A 19986-nucleotide genomic window follows, 5' to 3' on the forward strand; every position below is an offset into this window, starting at 1 on the left:
GATAAATGGTGGAGATCTCATTTCACTTTGCTGAAATATCATTTATACGGAGCTAAGTGTTTTAAGGATAAAATACATTGAAGGTATAACGGTAACTTAGTGCCTTTTCATTGTAGATCATCTATTAGAGGATCATTGATCACATTAGGATTATAACAATGGATAACTAATGACGTGTCTATATCATGGAACATATAGAGCGTTCTATATGACCGAGAGTGCAATTCCAAGTTCTAAGAGTGGATTCAATAAGGAATTAATAAGTTAGGGAATTTGTTTGGTAAATTCGGTTCAACTTATTGGAAGCTCGATTATATAGACCCATGGTCCCCATACTAGTTGAGACCATACTGCTTGTAAGACTCAGTTAATTGATTTTAATTAATCAATTATAATTCTAAAGTTAGACTATGTCTACTTTATGAATTTTCACTAAGCAAGGGCGAAATTGTAGTGAAAAGAGATTCTAGGTTTATTTATTGATTAAGAGACTTTATATGCCTAAATTAATAAATATATTAAATGGCAATATTATTTAATAATTATTTTAAGTTATTAAATAATTAGAATTGGCATTTAAAAGGTTAAATTGGAAAATTGGCATTTTTGAGAAAATGGGAATGAAAAATAACAAAATGTGAAAGTTACAAAGTGAGGCCCAATTTCCTTATCTGGGCCGCCCACTATGCATAGGTTTTTACCATTTTATTTTTTCATTATTTTAATGCCATACAATTCTAACCTAAACCTAGAGGGCATTCTATAAATAGAAAGTGTTGGCTTCAGGAAACTTATGACTTTGCACATTGTTTCCTTCAGAGAAAAGCTATGCCACCACTCTCTCTCTCTTTTCCTCCCTAAACTTTTTAAATTCCCTTGAGTGAATGAGTAGTTCCCACACACATCAAGTGGTACCTCAATCATAGTATGTAAGACTATGGAAAATCAGCATCAAAGAAGGAGAGAAAAAGATTCAGGTTCAGGTCTTGGTGATGCTCTGCTACAGAAAGGAATCAAGGACTAGAGATCTGAACGGAAGGAGTCATAATATTCCGCTGCATCCAATGTAAGGTTTTCTTAAACTCTTATGTGTTTATTTCATTGTTTTAGAATTCATATTAGGATGTTAATAAAACATACTTGATAGTAAATCTAGATCCTGGTAAAATATTTCTAACAGTCCCTTCTTGAAAGGAACAACTAGCCTTCTGGAACTCCTTTCTAGATGACAACTAGCTTTCCACAATAGTTCATCTCGATGGACATGCTAGCTTTTCGAAACTCCTTTTCGGACGACAACTAGCTTTCCACAAAACTTATCTTGAGACATTTTCATTTGAATGAACTATACCACGCTTTCTATTTAGTGTAAGATAATATTTCTCTCTTATAGAGAAAACATATATGAATGTTTTTAAGATTTTTCTATTGTCTATCACTTTTGTTAGTGGCACGAGTCTATAATTGGGGCTCTATTGCCGTAAACGTAGTTAAAGTTCACTTTTCCCACTCTTTTGGAGTAATTATATAGGAATGTTTAGTGTAACACCCTAACTAACTTAGGCGTATTAGCGTGATTTTAAACGTACTGTGCAGCTCGTTGCTAATCAACGAGATTAACGAAAAACGTGATTAATTAAAATTTTCTTATTTACTTAAAAACTTTAAGTATTACATATATAAAATTCTGGGATCCCGTTGCAAAATACATTTATAAAAGTTTTCTATACATATACAAAAGTTTTGTCGCCTAGCGACTATATAGTAAAAGGCCCTGATGTCCCAAAGATCGTATGCTCCAGGCCTAACCGCCCCGACATGTACAATCTTCACCTACTCGTTCTCACGGCTCCTCAAATTTAGCCTTGCCCTTACCTACAAATAGAAATAACACTGTGAGTTGACAGACCCAGTAAGAAAAGCATAACATAAAACATACTAATATCCCGAGTTATAATCTGGCGCCCATACACCCGATCATAACCCTATCGCCGTGTCCCACACGGTACTGAGTGTAGAACGTTCATAAGACAATACCATCGACCATAATGTTAGCCTATACTCAATATGCTAGTCATACTCTAGCCATATTGATGTGACAACATCGATTAGTATTTCAGCCAACATACATTTATCAGTAATCAGTACAACTCTATGTATACTATTACTGCTATCAATGTATTCTAACAGGCATAAACAACATTATGCTAAACATGTAATAACATATGCATGACATTTAGGGGTGGGCACCCGATCCAATCCAACTTTTTTTTGCTCATCCGATCCAAACCAATTAGTAATTGGATTTGGAAAATCATCATCCGATCCAATCCAATTAGACCTCAAAATCCAATCTGATCCAATCCAATTACTAATTGGATTGGATCGATTTTTTAATTGGATATCCAATTACACACCTAAATTTCAATATTATCTTAAAAATATAAAGAAAAATACGTAAAAAACTAACTATCACTTTTTATTTAAGTTTAATACTTCATAAATATACTATTCTTACAAGTGTATTGTAGCTAAAAGTTTTAAATAATTAAAACAACAACATTTCTAAGTAATAAAATAGAACAAAATATCATGAAAATAAATACACTAAACAATTAAGTGTTACAAATTCAACATACAAAAAAATCTAATAAAAATATAATAAATATTTATTATATTTTTCAATTTTTTTATTATATAAATAATTTTTTAATATATATAAATGTAATTGGATTGGATCGGTTTTTAATTGGATTTTGAGATTGACATCCAATAACCGATCCAATCCAATTAGAATCCAACTTTTAGCATCCAATCCAATCCAATTGTAATTGGATATCCAACTTTTTGTAGTTGGATTGGATTGGATCGGTTCGGTTCAATTGGATTGGATTGGATGATGCCCACCCCTAATGACATTATACTATTCTTACCTCAATTCCAAATTCAGGTGTGCTGGTCAACCTGAGTGGAACAACTGCTCGGCGAATTATAGGCTCTTAAATCACATTGATAACAACATGGATAAGTGACACGCTAAATCACAATCGAGACTTAGGTTTAAAACCAAAACCCTATCTACTGCAACTTAATATGGAAATACCCTAAACTAGTAGGGAATTAACCAACTAGAAACCTGAAACTAGCACGAGTCAACAACCTAAATTTTTCGAGAAATCCTGCTGCAAAAACTGGTTACCCAATTTTACAGGTATGTAAAACCGGTTAGCCAGTTTTCCCCCAAAAAACCAAACAATTTCAAACCCTAACCAAATCGACTCCAAATCTTACCAAACCTTCCAGACCTGCATAATATACCCCAATAGACATAAACCAAGCAATAAAACTAGCACCCAAGCTCAGAATCGAATTTCACAATTAAAGCTCCAAGTTTGAGTTCTAAAACTCAAAACCTGGGTAAATCTACTAAAATAAGCTTAAATCAACATATCTAAACATAATTAAACATCTGAAAATAATATCAAACAACTTCAGCAAAAACAACAATCAAAATCTTAAAAGCATGCATAATCCTTTTTTCTTACAATTCAAGAAATCAAAGATAGAGTTGCAAAGAGGTTACCTAGAACTCAAGAACACTCAATCTATGTTGCAACAAGCTTGAATGGAAGAGAAAATACAGTAGCCCTAGCTGCTTCTATGGGGTTTCGAAAGAGAGGCGCAAGGAGAGAGAGAGAGAACCCTCTCCTTGAATTTTCTTATTTTTGTAAAAAAATAAATGAATAAAAGGTTTTTGTTTTATTTAATATATCAGCCAACAATAAAACTTAAAATCAGATTTAATAAACCTAATTAAACCCATGTAAAACAAATCATAAATTGGCAAAATGACCATTTTGCCCTTACCACTCTAAAAGTCATAAAAGGTCACTTAGGGGTATTTTTGTCAACTTTAATATCTCAACTATTCCCTACATTCCCAATGTCTAACTATATTGCCCCGCTATACTACAAATACTAGGATGTGATTCTAATAGCCAAACACTATGTTCCAATGTTACCGGGCACAAAACATGCAAAATTATGAAATGCTATATATGACATATAAAATGCATTTTAAATTCAAATAAATTATCATAAATAAATAATTCAAAGTTAATAACCAATTTCCACAATTAAACCTTAAGTATCTGCTAATTTCTAAATTAAAACTAAGCGGTCTTTACATTTAGTTTATTCGAGTTATTGTACTAGTTTTGTGCTTATTAAGAGAACAATTTTTGATTAATTTTTTTAATATATTTTATTGACAAGAATTTTTTTATACAAAATATAAGCTTAAAGCAATTTTAAAAAATCTCTCCTAATATTTTCTTAAATTTTCTTTTTCACACTATTTTTTTTATAATTTCAATAATTATTTTAATTTTATTTTCGTATTTTGTTTTGACATCATGTATAATTTTTTTTCTAATAAAATTTCACATATCTCTTTATTTTTTAATCTTAATATTTAAAATATATATATTTTTTATTTTATATGTATGTTTTTGGAGAGTATAAAAAAGAAGAAATGAATTAAAAAATCAGTATAAATAAATAATATATATTTTAAACAAAATAAAAATTATTAAAATAATATATCTTTATAAATGTATAGTGTAAATAAAACTTTACTATTTCATTATTATTATGGAATCTATTATTATTATTATTATTATTATTTTTTTTTTGACAAAGTGATTAAAATCACTCATGAATTTACGACGCCCACGTCTGCCACCGGCGCTGGAACCTCCTCGAACCAGGATAGCTCATCGTCTAACCGCAGAGCATGCTTTGCCAACCATAGGCCGCTAAAAACTTAGAGCGAGCCCCATGGGACAAAACTGCCCCCGGAAATTTAGACAATAAAGCTATAACATCTTCCAACAACGCTCTCAACTCAATAAAAACTGAAGTTCCACCTGAAAAAATAAAAAAATAAAAAAATAGAATAAAACTTTAATTAGAAAATTATTCAAACTGAATAGAATCAACTAACCGCCAAGACTAAGCAACTAGATCTCCCTATAAAATACTAGAACTAGCCAAAGGGAGTACCCTTTGGCTAGTAATAACTAAATTATAGCATTCTACTTCATAACCTTCATCCCTATTCCTTACCTTTACTCTTTAAAAACAAACATAAATAAAATTTTCCTTTTAATACCCATTATTCCTTAAATATTCAAAATATTATATACTAATTCTTTCATTTATTTCTTAAAAGTATTACTTATTTTAGACTAAAACATGTCAAAATTCTTAATAAGTCAAATTGTTTATTGTTTTATTTATAGCGTAAAACATGAAATCTATAATCTTTATTCAACCTAAATTAAACCAAAATTGTATTAATATCCTTAAAACTTAAATTTGTACTCTTCACATTCAAAAATACCTTTTTCCTAATACCTCTTAATCATACATTTAATTAATAATATTAAATTAATATTAATTAATCCAATTCGGTATTATGACATAATGCTTCCTTATTTATTATTTAAAAAGATGACCTCCTAATTATTATACCATTCAAATTATTATAAAAACCATTAATATTAGTATCTTCCTATACAACTAATAAGGCAATAATCTCAATACTTCATTAGCATTTACTTTCCATTAATTTCAATATCTTTCCAAAAATAAAAATAAAATAAAACAAAATATTCTCAATTCACAATAAATGTTCCTACCTCCAATTAATTACAAAATCCCACATTTATAATTTATATACAAAAATTAATATTATGTTATTTATAATATTATGTTATCTATAATAAACTCATATTTATAATTTATCTAGCCAAAATTAATATTATTTTATCCATAATAAGCTAATAAGGCAATAATCTCATAGTTACATACCATAATTGTTAGCTATTAGATTTTATAATATTTTTATAATTAATGATATCTTGTAATTTGAACCAAATTACCCTAAATAATTACGTGTCAGCCATAAATCAAGGGTGAAAACCTTGAAAGGCACCCAAGCCATAATAATGGCGCAGCTCATCCATTAAATTTGTACTTCTATTTCTTCCATAAAAAAGCTAATACCACTCATCCAGAAATTATTTAAAAATACAAATAATGTAATAATTTTGGTGCATTCCCATAATATTGATAACAAACCAAAATTCCATAATAATTTGACTTCCCAAGTATATCTGAAGCAATATATTCTCATTAGATCACCATTAGTATTACCACCTCCCTTTATTACAAGATCCTCAAGATTCTTATTCTTTAATTTATTTAATTAATTATAATATTAAAATCTGAATACTAAAATTTCAAACACGAAAATTCCTAAAAAAATATAAACCAAAATATAGCTAATAGGAATTAGCATTTAAAGTAAATGCTCTTAAACCTTATTTCAGTTTAAAATATTCTTTAATTCATACCTTAACCCAAATAACCTTTTATTCCGACTAATAAATCTGTATAGTGCATAACTTTAACTTTAAAATATTATTCTGTCAAAATTTTCTTATACATTCAATACCGGAAATCGTGAAAATTTAAACAAACTACCCTAAATAATTAGGGGCCCAACCATATAATAGGTGCTAAAGCCTTGTAAGGCGCCAAAACCATAAATAATGGCACAAAATAGAACAAAATCAATATAAACAAACCTATAACAAAATTACCACTATATCCTATTATATCAGCTCACCCAAAAAAGAACAAAATCAATAACAAACAACAAGATGAAATCAACTATCCACCATTTCAGCCTTCAACCCAACACGACACTGACCGAGATCTCCCAGGCTCAAAACTAAATTTAAAAAATTTAACTCAAAAACTTCATCACACTGTGCAAACATTTAAGCAAAAATTCTAAAATCTATAGGTCTTTCACTAACTCAAAAAGAACCAAGCATAAATTCCCAGACAAACCAACTACAAACAATCTTAATGAATCTAAAACTAAAAGACTAGTGTTATCTAGATTCACATACTGTATGTATATACAATCTGTGGCACAAAAATGAAAAATGAAATAATATAAACTAGAAGAATAGTGTTACTATGTTTTACAAATCATCTTATTTATTAGTTCAAATAATATCATAAATTCCCAAGTAACATATTTTGCAATGGTGATAAGATTGGGAGAGAATTAATAAAAGTTCCCCAAAAAGTCGATTAACTATAATATGCTATGTATAAGATTTGAAAGAAAAAAAAACAATCATAAACGTATAGGATTGGATTGTTTTTGAAAAGAATGAATAAATCCCCAGGTAAAATCATAAAAAACAGAGAGAGAATACTAATAGGATTATTATTGAATTGATACGTACCACTGGCGAGGACAATAGCCCAAATGCGAAATAGGTCTCGAACAGGGAAACCTTGCTGCAAATCTTTATATTGTTGGACCTTGCAGCCAGGGCAGTTTGGGTGGTAGAAGTACTCCTTCTCCTTCTCCTCCTCTTTAGGAATCAATTGCTTTTATAATTTAGTTAGGTGTTACAACATTTTTTTTTATTATTATTATTTTTGTAAAGAGAAAAATTGCGAAAAGGAAAAAGAGTGATTACACTTTTTTTTTTTTTTGAAACAAAAAAGAGTGATTACAAAGGCTAAGAAGAGGGGCCATTCCACTAAAATAGAAAGCAATGAAGAAATGGGCTAGCTAGTATAGTAATAGTAGTAGATTTTCCAACGACACCAAGGTGAGTGCTCCTACAAAAATCACTCTATCTTTTATAAAGTAGACCCAGATTGTGGTGGAACCCACTTTCCTTATTATTCATATAATGTTTTTTTGTGTATTGTATTGTTATTTATTTAATAATTGTATTGTTGAAACATTTTTCCTTTTTCTATTAAGGATGGACGACCTTGTTTGGAGTCTTTTGATTCCCTCTCTCTCTGTCTCTTTCAACCTGTTTTTATTTCTTTCATTTCATTTTATATATAAATATAAAGTTTTTATTTACATAGATATGTATATGTGTATGTGTATGGTTTTAGTTACAGGACAAGGCAATTTTGATCATTGTCAAGCATAACAAACATATATGTTATGACAAAAAACTTTATTTATTCATCTACACTTTTCTCTCTTTCTCCCAACTTGAGCCCCTTATGATCAATATGTACAATGGCTATAAAAGGGATGAATCTAGTACGAGATGAATGATTTTGACTTGTTTACAAAAAATACATCTTTTTCCAATTTTATTTCCCTCTCAATAGCGATTTGTTGATGTTTTTGTTCCTCTCTCATCTCATCTGATGATGAAGAAATCTCTACATGGCACCAAAATTCCTTCAATACTCTTTTTGGTTTTTTTTTATACCTTATTTGATAAATTTTATTTGGGATACATGATCAGATATTACATGTTGATATAGGAGCTGAGTATTTCTTGTTTTAGTGAAAGCATGGTTAGTAGTAGAAAGAAGTGATGGAGTTTCTGTTTATAGATTTGTTAATAATAAAATTGGCAGGCTTATCATTATTTGATAATTGAAAATGAATGCAATATGATTTATAAAAAAGTTGAAGATAATGAGAAGATAATATTGATGGGATGGAGAGAGAATGAGAGAGAAAATTTCACTTCTAGAAAGGCAATTCTTTTTTAGCAAGGTTGCAATTGGGATGAAGAAAATAATGGAGTACCACATGAGAGAGAGAGGTTCCTAAAGTTTCACTATTGAGATAAATGCCACTTAATAAAGAAAGAGGTAATAATTATATTGGAAGTTTATGAGAAATTGTCTCCAATTCCACTCTTGATGTCCCACAACACATATAATTAATTTGAACAATAATTGACAATTTTCAATCAACCATTAAAATTAAAGAAAGACCCTATAAAAATAATCAAGTAATCTAATTTAAATTATTTAAATTATATCATAGTATGAAAACGAATAAAATTTAACATTGCACCACTCCTTATATATATATTTTGAAGGGGATACATATTTATAAATTATATTATAAAATTTTTGCAATCATATATTTACTGAGCTAAAATGTGAATTGGCTCACCATCTTATATTCTTAGAGCTAAGATGAGAATTGAATTATTAGGATGAAGAGTGCGTTGCTTTTGGGGAGCAAATATGGATGGGCCCTTTTCTCTTCCACCAAACAAATATCAAAGGGATCCAAGAAAATAAATTTTAATCAAAAGAAAAATGAAAAAAAAAAAAATTATACAATCTTATTAATTTCTTCTTGACCACAAATTAATATCAATATAAGCTAAAAGAAAAGTAAAAAAATAAATAAATAACTATTAAATACACCGAACAAAAGGGAAGAATATGAAAAAGGAAAAAGAAAGTGATAATATTTTAGAATTAATTATTATAATAAAATAAAAATAATTATTATAATAAATAATGATAATAAGAATTTATATTTTGGTTAATTGTAGTATTGTATAACTCTTCAGTTCAGATACTACATATATATATAATGTTTGGTTTCTCACCAAATACAAGGCCTTTCTTTCTCTCTTTCTATCCTTCTCTCTACAGAAGCTATAAGGTAGCTTCTCTCTTACTAAATATAGTTACTCTCTCTCTCTCTCTCTGGAGTGGAGACTTGAGTAGATTACTCATTGCTGCCCTCTAAGCAATGGTGGAAATTGGGTCTTTTAAAAGGTGTGATTTTTAGCTGAAAATCTGATCGTATTCAATGATGGGTGTGGGAAATCTGGACTAGGGCATGAGTATATTAAAGGGATTTTGTTTGGACACCTCTATCACAGCTCCGCCATTGTCGATCGGTTAGTTCTTTATTTGAATGCACTGTCAAGCTTTCTTATCTCATTTTCTTCTTCTTCTTCTTCTTTCATCTATTATTATTATTATTATTATTATTATTTTTTAAATCTATATTTTTGTGCTATTGATTTTATAAAGACTTCTTTTTGGGTCGAGCCTTTCTTCTTACTAGTAATGGCGTTTTGCTCGTTTTTCCGCTACCCATTTTGTGAATTGACTTTGTGTTATTATTGTTATTTTTATTTTCAATTGCTTAGTTTTAGTATAACCTCTCCCCTGTTTTCTTACCAACTTCATTTGCTCTTGCTTTTGCTTCTAGATTTGTGTATTATTGATTGGAATGTTCAGTTTTCCTGTGGATATGCATGTACACATATATTCATCTGAAGTTTTTGTAGAATAGTATCCTTTTGCGGTTTTGGAGCTTAAAGAAGTGTGATTGTTCCTAAAGAAATGTTAGTTCTTCTAAAATTGCATTCGATTTTATTATAATTTCAATTTGCATTTACTTCATTTGAAAAAGTTATTGATTTAAAGAGCATGGTTTGCTATATATGGAAGATAAAGACCTTGTTTTGAGCTGAGAGGTACACTATGAGCATGATGCCATGAGTGTTGTAAGTTCTTTGGGGAGTGTGAGTTATATCTTTTTGGAAACAATCTCAAATACAAATGAACCAGAAGGAATGCTGAAAGAAAAACACTAAGAGAAAGAGATTAACAAGTATTGTTTCATTTTTGTTAGAAGCTATTTTTGCTTGGACAGTCTATGTGGATTTTATATCTTATATATATATATATATGCATACATATTGTTGTGTTTGAAATTTTGGATCTTCCCCCTTTTGGTTTGTGAAGCAAGGCCCATATACTAAGCAAAAAGTAAATCACAAGGCTGCATCCTATCCCAGACATGCTCTCTGAAGTGGTCGTCTGAAGGTTGTGCTAGTTCTTTATGAGAAGAGGTAGCGTAAAGTTTGTTGTAGAAGCATCTTTATCACAATTTTAATTGTAGTGTTCAGTATGGATTAATGATTTTATCAGTCATTGTGAGAATAAATTTGATATGGTGTTGGAATAGATGTCAACTTAGCATATCATTTGTTAGTGAATTTATGATATTCTATGTTCTTCAGTTTAAAGTTTAAACACCATTTTGAAATATTTAATAATATAAAGATAGATGTGATTTATATAATATGTACATTTATAAATATATACTTTTGGTAGCTGGGACTTATGATATATGTATATGCAGATTCATTTTTTGATAAATGTTGAATCTAAATCACACAGGAGAGCTGAATGATGGACAGGATCAGATTAGATTTAAGATTTCATCCCTCTGGATCAACTCAATCAGAGGAATCTGCTCTTGATTTGGATCGCAATTACTGCGGTCATCCTAATTTGCCCTCATCCAGTCCTCCTCTACAGCCTTTTGCTTCAGCTGGTCAGCACTCTGAGAGTAATGCCGCCTACTTCTCATGGCCAACTTCAAGTCGATTAATTGATGCAGCAGAAGATAGGGCCAATTATTTTGGAAACTTGCAGAAAGGTGTTCTGCCTGAGACTTTTGGTTTGCCAAAAGGGCAGCAAGCTACCACCTTGCTAGAGTTGATGACTATTAGAGCATTTCATAGCAAGATTTTGCGTCGGTTTAGTCTTGGCACAGCAATTGGGTTTCGAATTCGAAGGGGTGTTCTAACAGATATTCCTGCCATTCTTGTCTTTGTTGCTCGTAAAGTTCACAGGCAATGGCTCAACCATTTACACTGCCTGCCTGCTGCCCTTGAGGTATTCTTATTGTTATTATGTACCTGCCTTAACAAATTCACTCAGTTTCCTTTAATGTGTCAACTATTACTTCTAATTTTGTTATTCACTTTAAACATAATTGTACATGCCCCAATCATCACCAACTACAACTAAATCTAGACGGACAACTAGTTTATGCTGACAGCTTAAATGTCATAAATAAATAGCCCTTTTTTCTTTTCAAATGGTTTTTAACATGTATACTTATTTCAGTCCTTTGTAATGTTGCAAGTTTCTCTTTCGTTTCTGAAATGAAATGCAATTTCTATAATTGGGCCAGGGGCCAGGAGGTGTATGGTGTGATGTTGATGTTGTAGAGTTTTCCTATTATGGTGCACCTGCTGCAACACCTAAGGAACAACTATATACAGAGCTTGTAGATGGATTGAGGGGAAGTGATCCTTGCATTGGTTCTGGTTCCCAGGTATTCCTTCTCTTCTTCTCCTTGACAAAAATTCCGGTTTACATCTTATGTATTTAGGTTAGTATTGTTGGTGGAACAGTCTTAGTATTTTGATGGGAATTGTGTTTCATTTTAAATCATAATGTATGGGCTTTCAATCTGTACCCAACCTTATATTTTTTTGTCACACATAATACTATTATGGTTTAATGAAAATGCTTAATGATGAGAGTTATGCAAGATATATGAACGTTTTGAAAAGTGCTTAATGAAACTTGCCTGTAAAGAGTTTCCATTGCCTTTGCCTTGGCAGTTGGCAGTAAAGAATTGTATTAGAATTGAAAGAAATTTTTGTTTGATCAATAAAACAGAGTGTTTTTGCTTAGAGTTCAGCTTTTTGAGTCCCCTCTCTTTTGTATACAACTATGCACCAAATTGTGAACTCTTTGCTGACATAACTAGGACTGCTGTGGTAACCTGTAAAATTATAATTTCTGTTTTTCTATTGAATTTTGTGAGGGGATGTAGTCAAAGAAAGAGTACATTTGGGAATAATGTTTATTTTTGATCTTGTTTGTCCATGGATAGAAAGAATGAAGACCTATTTTATTTTATGGAGATTGTTTGAGAAAAGAAGAGTTCTTTGAGGCAACATCAAACTTTGAGGATGTTGTGGGTTTATGCCTTGCTGATCTCTATTACTTTCAAGGCTGATTTGTTTTAATTATGTGCTAAATTAAAAGAATTGGGTGTTTTTTATTTTTGGCTAATTAGGATTTTTGCCCCTCGAACTTTGACATGTACCAAATCATGCCTCCTGAAATTTTAAGGTCGTTAAAAATGCCTCATGAACTATTGAGATTGTTGGATTTAAGGACTTTTGTCTAATTTTAGTAAAAAAAGTCTAACATGGATGAAAGTTCAGGGGGCATGATTTAGTACATGTCAAAGTTCGAGGGGCATGATTTGGTAGATATCAAAATTTGGGGAGCATGATTTAGTACATAAACAATCACTGAAATAATAAAATTGAATGAAATTAGACAAAAGTCCTTAAATCTAACAATCTCAATAGTTTAGGGGAATTTTTAACGGCCAAAAAAGTTCAAGAGCATGATTTGGTACATGTTAAAGTTTAGGGGGTCAAAATCCTAATTGCCTATATTTTTTTTTTCTCTGTTTTGCTAATTTCAGAGCAGTATATTCATTTCCTGGCTAAGATTCCTCTCCAATCTAAAGATTATGCACTCCTTTTGTTTTGTGAAAATGTATCTTGGAAAATAAGGACTAAAACAAGTAGTGATTTTCTGATCAGTATCATATTGCTTACAGTTTTATCTTATTTGATTATTTTTATTAAATAAAGATACTGTATCATTATCTAACTAATAATACAATTCCTGATGATTCTGTCAAATGATCCCGATATACACCCATAACTAAGGGAAATTACAGAACATGTCTTTGCTTTCCGAGTCAGAAAACAAGACATTTACAAGTCTTGATAATTCTGTTAAATTACAGAACAGTCTCTGATACCGCACCCAAACTGCTATCCTAAATCGACTTAGTACAATTGTAAAAATCTCTTGTTCTTCTCTAACCATAATGTCCATAAAATGGCCAGAAAGGCGTAGATTGTATTACTCATTTCAAAATATAATGACCATAATTTCTGTTATTCTATATGGTAAGCTGAAATTATTTCCTTCTATGTTTATTTAAGTTCTCTCTTACACTTGCTCCTTATTAAGCTTCACGAACATTTTTTCTTCTTCATGATGTGGGTTTACCTATTTATTTGTGGTTTACTGCTTGAAGATCATTTTGGTTACTTAAACTTGGCAACTTCTATCTGGCTCTTCCACAGGCTAATTTCTTGCTTTATTTGTATGGAAATGGCCCTCTCTACTACTATTGATTCACAGTTGATGTGTGTTAATTAAGCTTTTAAATTGGTCTCAGGTCATTAAAGTACAGTGTTAAAAGAAGCCACTCCGTCATCATATGTCCTTTCCTTCTATAAGCTTTCCCAAACGTAGATGTGTTACTAATTGGTTCTTATGTCAATCAATGGTAAATACAGTATTGGCAAGTTAGATCAATTCTACATTGATAATTTATTGGCGGTTCTGTTTTGTTGGTCCTTTCAATTCACTGCCATGGTCATTTACAACCAACAAAAGAACTGTTTTTATAATCTGGTTTTTGGGAATGAATCAACTATACCAAAGTGTTGGGAAAAGGAAGCTTATTATTAACAGACATATTTCTTCTTCTACATTCTTATAAATATTATGTCCAAGTGTTTGCATGTTCAGTTTATTATGTAACTCAATATATGTTATGGCCTGCTTTTCTATCGGTTTGAATTAAACAGCGAGTCTCTCTGGATATATTAGGTCAATCACTTTTCATCTTGGCTTTTTGGTGTAAAGAGTTCAAAGTATTTTTTGTTTTTCTGATTTCTTTACCAAGTGGATTTATTGTTGTACCTAAGTAGACATCTATCTTTGTCTCTTTCTACCTTTTGCTTAATATATGATAATGTTTTACTGCTTAAAATAAAGAGTAAAAGTGTCAATGACTTGTCACTGGGTTTGGGAGGCCTTCTGATATTTTCAGTTGCTTTTATTCTCTTGAGAATAATAAATTTTATTGTTAGTGGAGTTTCTTCTGATGTCACTCAAACAAGTTTAACTGGTACAGAATTGATAAACAAAGTTATCTTGATTCGTTATATTCTCCATATTATATTTGCTTGTGTGGAACACCGCAGGTTGGTTTGATTAGACACACCATGGATTTAATGGTTAGATTATTCTGACATTGAGGGACATATGTTATTTTATAAATTGATTTTCATGTTGCTGTATCATTAATTCATGAAACGGAGTTTTTTATGCTCTGATAAGTGCCGTAAACAGTTCAAGCTACTTTTAATACTCTTATACCTTAATTGCTTCATTTCTGTCTAGGTTGCAAGCCAAGAGACTTATGGAACCTTGGGTGCTATTGTTAGAAGTCGAACTGGAAATCGTCAGGTTGGTTTTCTCACTAATCGACATGTGGCTGTTGATTTAGATTATCCAAACCAGAAAATGTTTCATCCTTTACCACCAAGTCTTGGACCTGGTGTATATTTGGGAGCTGTGGAGAGGGCAACATCCTTTATCACAGATGATCTTTGGTATGGAATCTTTGCTGGAACAAACGCAGGTAAAAAAATTCTTAATTTCTGTAATCAATCATGCATTACTTCTATTAGTTGGACTCGTAAGAGTTATTTTATCACTATTATTAGTGTTTTGTTAGCGAAGAGGTGTGACTGTGCGTATTGTTTCCTGCACTAGAATTGTATACCTAGTTCTTTCTCTTTGTTTCGTTTTTCTTTTCTTATATGTGACCAAGGGACAAAATTCCTTTAAATTCACTATATGCTTCATAGGATCAAAATAGCTAAATTTAAGCTTAGGCACTGATGTTGGCTTTTAGATTTTCACTTTGGAAGTGGTCAAGCTTTACTCCAGAATAGCCAAGATCAACCTATGTCAGTTCCGTGAATTAGTAGTTTTCATGTACTTTCTATAAGCTTTTGTCTCGTTGACCTCTTTATTTCTTCTGAGAATTATTGAACTATAAACTCCTGATAATATCAGTATTCAAAGGAGGCCTTTTCAAAGTTAGAAAGATACTTATTTTTATTACATTACTGGTGAAGGACTCTCTCCTGTCCTACCAGCTGAAGTTTACTGTCATGTTTTTCTTGATGTTTTGTGCTTTTAGGCATTTGAGTATCCTGAAGGTGCATCCTGTGGGTGGTTTCATTTTTTATCTTTCTGCTCACATTTTTTCTAAAGGTTTCCCATTGTATCCTGACTGCGATACATCCAACTACAATGTGGTGTTCCTGCAGAAACATTTGTGCGAGCTGATGGTGCTTTCATTCCTTTTGCGGAAGATTTCAACATGAATAACGTAAATATAACTGTGAAAGGAGTGGGTGAGATTGGTGATGTCAATGTCATAGATTTGCAGTCTCCGATCAACAGTCTGATTGGAAGGCAGGTGGTCAAAGTTGGGAGAAGTTCTGGCTTAACTACTGGGACCATAATGGCTTACGCCCTAGAGTACAATGATGAAAAGGGGATCTGTTTCTTCACTGATTTTCTTGTTGTTGGTGAGAACCAGCAGACCTTTGATCTTGAAGGTGATAGTGGAAGTCTCATCCTCTTAACTAGTCCAAATGGGGAGAAGCCACGGCCAGTTGGGATCATTTGGGGAGGGACAGCAAACAGGGGCCGCTTGAAATTAAAAGTTGGCCAAACCCCCGAGAATTGGACTAGTGGGGTTGATCTAGGACGCCTTCTTGATCTCCTGGAACTTGATCTTATCACAACAAATGAAGGGCTACAAGGTTTGTGCTCTTGAGCTAGGTGGCTTTTCTCTCATCTCTTATTACTATGATTTCCTGAAGACATTCTTTTCTTTCACTCTCTAGTTACTTACATATTAATAGACATTCTTGTGCTCCTTTGCTATGACCTCATTAAAACATTTCTTAATTTGGCTAAGTAACATGCTTCACTGTGGAAAGTAAAACTATTCATTTTTTCTTTTCCGAACCGTAAAGAATGGCAGTAATTTCTGCAACATTAGACATCCTTAAGCTGGAATCGCAACCATGACCTCAAATTACTATTCATCCAATTAGTAAAAATGCCAGCCAATTTGTACTATCCATCCTTAAACTTTGTATGGATATCTTTTGCTATTCCTTGTGGCCTATTAATTCAAATTCTAATCATTTCCCCTTAGTAACACAAACACTGACCAGATTGATTACAAAGTCCTCATCATCATGTATTGACGTGCTTTAAGATATGCGGATACATGATGATGGGGATGTCTTAACTGAGGGTAATGTGAAATATGATCTTTGTTTGGTCATATGTGCTATTTGAATGAGGATATTGCAAATTTTATTGCTTGTTCTGCTGAAGGGTTTGATGTTGGACGCCTTGCTAATGATGTTTAAGTTTGCTACTCTGGTGCACTGGGCTTGCTAACAAGAAAGTGACACTTGTCATAGTTTTAACTTCCATATAAAGTTCTAAGGTGGATTCTCAAGGGCACTGGAACTTTTTCTGACATCCTTTTACTTTCCTCCAGCAAGATGTCTCTGTTTTTGTTTGTGCACAGCAATTGGTTTTCTTTTATAATTGTTTATTTACACATTGCAATCGTATAGTAGAAAATGTCTAATTGTAGATATATAAACTATAAAGGCTTTAGTAGTCAGTAAACAGACAGAATATCAAATAACAATATTGCATGAAATATTATGGTTAAGCTGTTATATTTTCCTTAATCAAATGTTAAACAAGTGAAGGAACACCAAAAGACAACGAGAGTTTGTAGCAAATTTCTGGGACACTATTGAATGTGTAATTAACTTATCTCTTTTTTACTCGATACATTACTGGATTGATTAATTTAGTCCAAGTGTTAATATATTATTGTTATTATGGTTTTCTTTGTTCCTGATTAGTGTTGCATATATGTGGTTTCATTGTTCAAATAGCTGCGGTGCAAGAGCAAATAAATGCTTCAGCTGCAGGGATGGATTCTACAGTTGGGGAGTCATCCCCGACAGACCGAGTGCCATTTAGGGATAGACTTGAAGGGAATTCGGAGCCTCTTGGTTTAAATATTCGACAAGTTCTAATTGAAAGGGAATCCTGTCAAGCACCAGCTAGAACTTTAAGGGAAAGTGAGATTCACACTGGAAATGGAATTGAAACAGATCTGAACATTGAACACCAATTCATTCCTAGTTTTACCAGCAGATCTACAGTGCATAACATTGGCCAAGAGGAAAACCCAGAATCAAAAAACCTCTCAGGATTGAGGAATGGTTCTGATGAGGAGATCTTATTTTCATTACGGCTTGGTGAACCTGAACCAAAGAGAAGAAAGAACTTGCCTTCTTCTGAGGAACCGAAAATGAAGTAGCAACTGAGTAGATTTAATAAGCTTCTATTGGAGGAACAGTGTCATTGAAAGATAGCTGCTTCCTTTTACCAATCCTGGTGTTGGGACTAGGAATGGAAATTCTATATTGCAAGATTCCTCTTAAGGCCTAAACACAAGAACAGCATCAGCAGGTTTGTGCCCTCTGGATCAATTATTATTTTTTGAACAATGATATTAAATTATAGGTTACAATATGGGTCATACAAATATTTTAGAGAGATTGAGGGTTACCATGTTGTTAAATTTTCATTTCCTCTACCCTTTTGCCGAAAGTGTTGTACCATAATCACTCTTTTGATGGGGGGCAGTGCATGAATAGAGTAAAATGGGAAGCTGAAAAGAATGTAAAATGTTACTTTTGGAAGCCACTTAGCTTGTTCAAACTTCCATACAGGAATGTCATATATTTGTGGTAGAGGGGGGACCAAGCTGGACTGCATTATTGAATCTTCCAGTTTGTTTAATGAATTCACATTGTATTGTCAATATGTTTGTATATGTTACTTTTCATTTTAACATTCGTCACTCATGACTTATCTAGTGATTTTCAGTTTCGATTGTGAAACATGAAAACCAATCTCTTCCTTCCATTAGTGGTCACTCCATACACAATTCATAAAGAATTTCGATTACATTTGTGATATATAGATAAGAGTAATATTAGACACTCAATTTAAATACATCTACTCTTTTATTCGGTAACTTTTGTTTTCAATATAGTACTTATTTTTCTTTTTGAAACACTCAATATAGTACTTATTTGACTCTATTTTAAAATCTTATATATTTGATGGGGTTAGGTGGAAAATGACCCCGAAAGAGATAAATAAGTTAAGTAAATGTTTTTTTTTTCTTTTTCAAAGTTTTTAAAAAAAATAGTAAAATATAATAAATTAGATAATAAAAAGTACAAAAATATTTTCATTTTTTATGTTATATTTTTTTTTAAAAAAATTATATAATGATAAAATTTATGTTGTATACATTTACTTTTATTTTATATTAATTATTTTAATTACAATGAATATATAATATCATTAAACATTTACATTGTATATATTATAATATTTAATATATTGTAGCATAAAACTAATATATTGTAATAATAAAATTATATATTACAAAAAAAATTAATATATTAATACATAAAATGTATATATAATACTAACAAAATTATATATAACACATTAAAATATTTACAATAAAAAATATATGCCCATAACAATTGAAAATAAAATAAATATGTTATGAAATATTAGTTATGGATGTTCAAATCATTAAATTAATTATCACTATTAATGCTTGGTTGTATTTTTCTTTATTATATATTGATTTAGTTTTCAATTCTTTTAATATATTTTTGTATAAATAGGGGTTTACCCAATCGAAATAAACAACTAAAAAATTCTCATTCAACTTCTCTTTCTCTCGTCATCATCTTCTTCTTGTCTTCTTAAATATTTTATATTATTTTATAACACGTTATCAGCACGAATCTTTGCCTAAACCCCAAAGTAAATATTTTGTTTAAGTTTTTGAATTATTTCAAAGTCACGATACATAATATATATATATACTCATTTGATTGAAACAATGTTAATTTTTTTTTTTTTTTTTTTTTTTTTATCTATATGTCTATATTATTTATATATGTATATATATATTTTATTCTTATATAGTTATTCTTAAATTCATTTATATACATATTAAGTTTTTATTATTTATAATATTTACGATATATTTGTGCCTATGATATGATAGAATATCTATATAAATTATGCATATATCCTGAAGATTATACGTCCTCGATAAAATTTTGCATATATCCTGAAGATTTTGCATATAATATTCATCATATAATTTACTGAAATATAACAAAAAAGATGAATATATATATTCATATCTACATATATATATGTTTTTGTATTCTTTGAGAACAATAAAAGGTAATC

The 19986-nt window shown here is 31.0% G+C and overlaps 1 protein-coding gene and 1 long non-coding RNA gene across 4 annotated transcripts; one reads left to right on the top strand and one right to left on the bottom strand.

Moving 5' to 3' along the window:
• Positions 1-4523: 4523 nt before the first annotated feature.
• Positions 4524-8101, bottom strand: LOC133039855 (uncharacterized). The gene is made up of 2 exons (XR_009688793.1): positions 7329-8101; positions 4524-4928 (listed from the first exon to the last, which is right to left on the bottom strand). It is a non-coding gene; the product is annotated as an uncharacterized LOC133039855 (long non-coding RNA).
• A 1317-nt stretch (positions 8102-9418) lies between these two features.
• Positions 9419-18736, top strand: LOC115698227 (protein NARROW LEAF 1). Of its 3 annotated transcripts, none has more exons than XM_030625426.2 (7): positions 9419-9779; positions 10636-10742; positions 11074-11574; positions 11876-12019; positions 14977-15217; positions 15915-16415; positions 17583-18736. In XM_030625426.2, exons 3-7 carry the CDS (start codon positions 11083-11085, stop codon positions 18011-18013), a joined length of 1809 nt encoding a protein of 602 aa, XP_030481286.1. In that variant the 5' UTR covers positions 9419-9779; positions 10636-10742; positions 11074-11082; the 3' UTR covers positions 18014-18736. The 3 variants fall into 3 exon arrangements, with proteins under 3 accessions (XP_030481286.1, XP_030481287.1, XP_030481288.1); XM_030625427.2 differs by having other exon boundaries at positions 9467-9779; positions 10640-10742; XM_030625428.2 differs by lacking the exon at positions 10636-10742 and having other exon boundaries at positions 9470-9779.
• Positions 18737-19986: the final 1250 nt, after the last annotated feature.

The sequence above is a fragment of the Cannabis sativa genome, chromosome 7 (assembly GCF_029168945.1).
Source record: "Cannabis sativa cultivar Pink pepper isolate KNU-18-1 chromosome 7, ASM2916894v1, whole genome shotgun sequence".
In the NCBI taxonomy this organism is placed as follows: domain Eukaryota; kingdom Viridiplantae; phylum Streptophyta; class Magnoliopsida; order Rosales; family Cannabaceae; genus Cannabis; species Cannabis sativa.